Source organism: Rhea americana, unplaced genomic scaffold (assembly GCF_003343005.1).
Source record: "Rhea americana isolate MKP2758 unplaced genomic scaffold, rheAme1 scaffold_616, whole genome shotgun sequence".
Classification (NCBI taxonomy): Eukaryota; Metazoa; Chordata; class Aves; order Rheiformes; family Rheidae; genus Rhea; species Rhea americana.
Window position 1 is genome coordinate 21,243 of NW_028186775.1, and position 2,862 is coordinate 24,104.

Here is a 2,862-nt window from a genome sequence, read left to right on the forward strand (position 1 = left end):
CACGTCCCAGGAGGCTAATAGGGATATTGGTGATGTAGGGGCGCACGGTGCATAATGTACCCTCTCTTGTCTGAATGGTGAGAATCGAGGCGCTTTGCAAGGTGTTAGACAATCTGCCAACGCTTTCGCAGCTTCAGGTTTTTGTTTGTTTGTTTGTTTGTTTGTTTGTTTTTTGCCATGTGCCATGTTCGCAAAGTTTCTGTTATCAAACACCAAGTCGTCCTTATGTCCCGGGCGGTCAAATCCCCCCGAGACGCGGCTTCCCAAATTGTCTGACCTGCATTTTCCCATGTTTCAAGATCAAACACCGCCGAAACTGTGGACAGGGCCCCTTTTGCTTTTAACCATTTAACTAAAAGTTTCACTACTTTCTCATCATAACTAACACCTTTCTTAGCTAATATTTGCAGTAACAACTTAATGATAACTTCCTCCTCTGTCGACAGATTAGATCCCATAGTTATGCTCCAGCTGCTCATCTGTAAACGGTGATTGCCCGGGCTTCTTGCTGCAGTCCCACTGCGAGCGATTCGTTCAGCTGGAGTCCCTTCTGGACACTCCTGTCAGCGCTTATTCGACCCTATCACATCGGGGTCACCATTTGAAGGGATTGATTGCACGGACTCCTGATAGGTTCTGATCAGAAGATGTTTTTCCATATTAGAAGGCAAAATATATATATCGATACAGTAAGCACGAGTCATCCATGCGACATACACAGCGCGGTGATTGGGTATACAGCGATAAGCACGCGCTCCAGCTACCGACGAAATTGGTTATGTCACTTGATACAATTTTCTCATAAGCAGACACTTATAAGCAGTGTTTCTCATACCACACTTCCTTTTAGTCTTAGTTGAAGGACGGTTCACCTACTTCAGTATCTAACAAACCCCACAGAGAGAGGCTGTGTGTGGGTTGTATGAGAACGGTAGCATATGGGAGGTTTTTTGCTTAAAATATCTCTCCTAACTTCTTGATATCTTTTCTCCTTTCGACAGTCCTCCATGCCCAAAGATAGCAACATGTCCAGCAACAGCTCCTACAATGAGTTCCTCCTCCTGGCATTTGCAGACACACGGGAGCTGCAGCTCTTGCACTTCTCATTCTTCCTCAGCATCTACCTGGCTGCCCTCCTGGGCAACAGTCTCATCATCGCAGCCACAGCCTGTGACCACCGCCTCCACACTCCCGTGTACTACTTCCTCCTCAGCCTCTCTGTTCTGGACCTTGGCTCCATCTCCACCATTGTCCCCACATCCATGGTCAATTCCCTGTGGGACACCAGAGCCATTTCGTACTCTGAATGTGCTGCCCAGGTCTCCATGGTTGTCTTCTTGTTATCAGCCGAGTATTCATTTCTTACTGTCACTGCCTATGACCACTACATTGCCATCTACAGACCCCTGCACTATGGGATTGTCATGGGCAGCAGAGCTTGTGTCAAAATGGCAGCAGCTGCCTGGGCCAGTGGTTTTCTGAATGCTCTCCTGCACACTAGTTACACATTTTCCATACCACTCTGGCAAGGCAACACAGTGGACCAGTTCTTCTGTGAAGTTTCCCAGATCCTTAAGCTTTCCTGCGCACATTCCTACTTCAGAGAAGTTGGGCTTCTTGTGGTTAGTGCCTTTTTTGTCTTTGGATGTTTTGTTTTCATTGTGCTGTCCTACATCCAGATCCTCACTGCTGTGCTGAGGTTGCCCTCTGAGCAGGGCCAGCACAAAGCCTTTTCCATGTGCCTCCCACACCAGGCTGTGGTCTCCCTGTTTGTCACCATTACAGGTTTTGCATACCTGAAGCCCCCCTCCCTCTCCTCTCCAGCTCTGGATCTGGTGGTGGCAGTTCTGTACTCGGTGGTGCCTCCAGCAGTGAACCCCCTCATCTACAGCATGAGGAAAAAGGAGCTCAAGGATGCCGTGAGGAAAGTGATTTCAGGAAGATTTTTCAGCAGTGGTAAAATTGCCATTGCACTCCACAAATGACGCCCACTGTGTCCTGGACCAGAAATGAGTGTTATTTGTTCACCTTGTATTATTACTATCATTACTATTATTAGTAGTTGTTGTTATCATGTTGCTGTACAAATGCTTGGATTCATTCCACCTTTACTGAGAGTGCTCTGTCTCACATGGTGGCCATATAAAATTGTGTCCAGCACTGGGTCAGAGCTGACTCCCTCACTGTATCTCTGTAATAAAGTAAGTTCTTCTCAGTGCAGTGCTTAAAGCCTGAGTCTTCTTCCATAGCTGGTGTTAAGAACAGGCCCAAGAATATCATGCCCAAATGGGCTACTGCTGCTGGGGTTCTCCATGAGTTCAGGAGCATAAATCTCATAATCTTAATCATAGAGACTATCTAGGGAATAGTCTCTATCCCCTAGAGACCAACGACTGGCTTTAGAACTCGCCCATCAGTGTCCAGTGGCAGTGGAGGGGATGAATGGTCCTGGATTTACATACCCGGAGCATTCCACCTGTTAATGCACACTGTCTGGTGCCCTTCYTTCTGGAGGGCAAGCTGGAGCTTCCAGGAGAGCGCAGCGGATCTCCTGGGACAGCATGTGCCTGGGGTGGGCAGTGAGTGGAGCCTCACAAAGGGAGAGGTCTTCCAAGGTGGAGTCACCTAAAGGTGAAGTGTAAAATCCAGGTATCTGTGCCCAAAGGAGGATTTTGCAATCCCAGGAGAGATAGTGAAGACCTGGTTGGCATAGGGAAGGGAGATTGGACAGCAATTCATGTCACCCTCTGTGAAACATGAGGAACAGGATCTAGAGGTGCACCTGGATACTACCAGCACCTTTGGAAATGCTCCATAGTCCCTCCAAGTACCTGCAATACTTGCATCTCCGTGGTTGGGTCT

The 2,862-nt window shown here is 48.0% G+C and overlaps 1 protein-coding gene across 1 annotated transcript; it reads left to right on the forward strand.

Moving 5' to 3' along the window:
• Positions 1-1,025: 1,025 nt before the first annotated feature.
• Positions 1,026-1,985, forward strand: LOC146587092 (olfactory receptor 14C36-like). The gene has a single exon (XM_085320182.1). The coding sequence runs from the start codon at positions 1,026-1,028 to the stop codon at positions 1,983-1,985; it is 960 nt and encodes a 319-aa protein (XP_085176308.1).
• Positions 1,986-2,862: the final 877 nt, after the last annotated feature.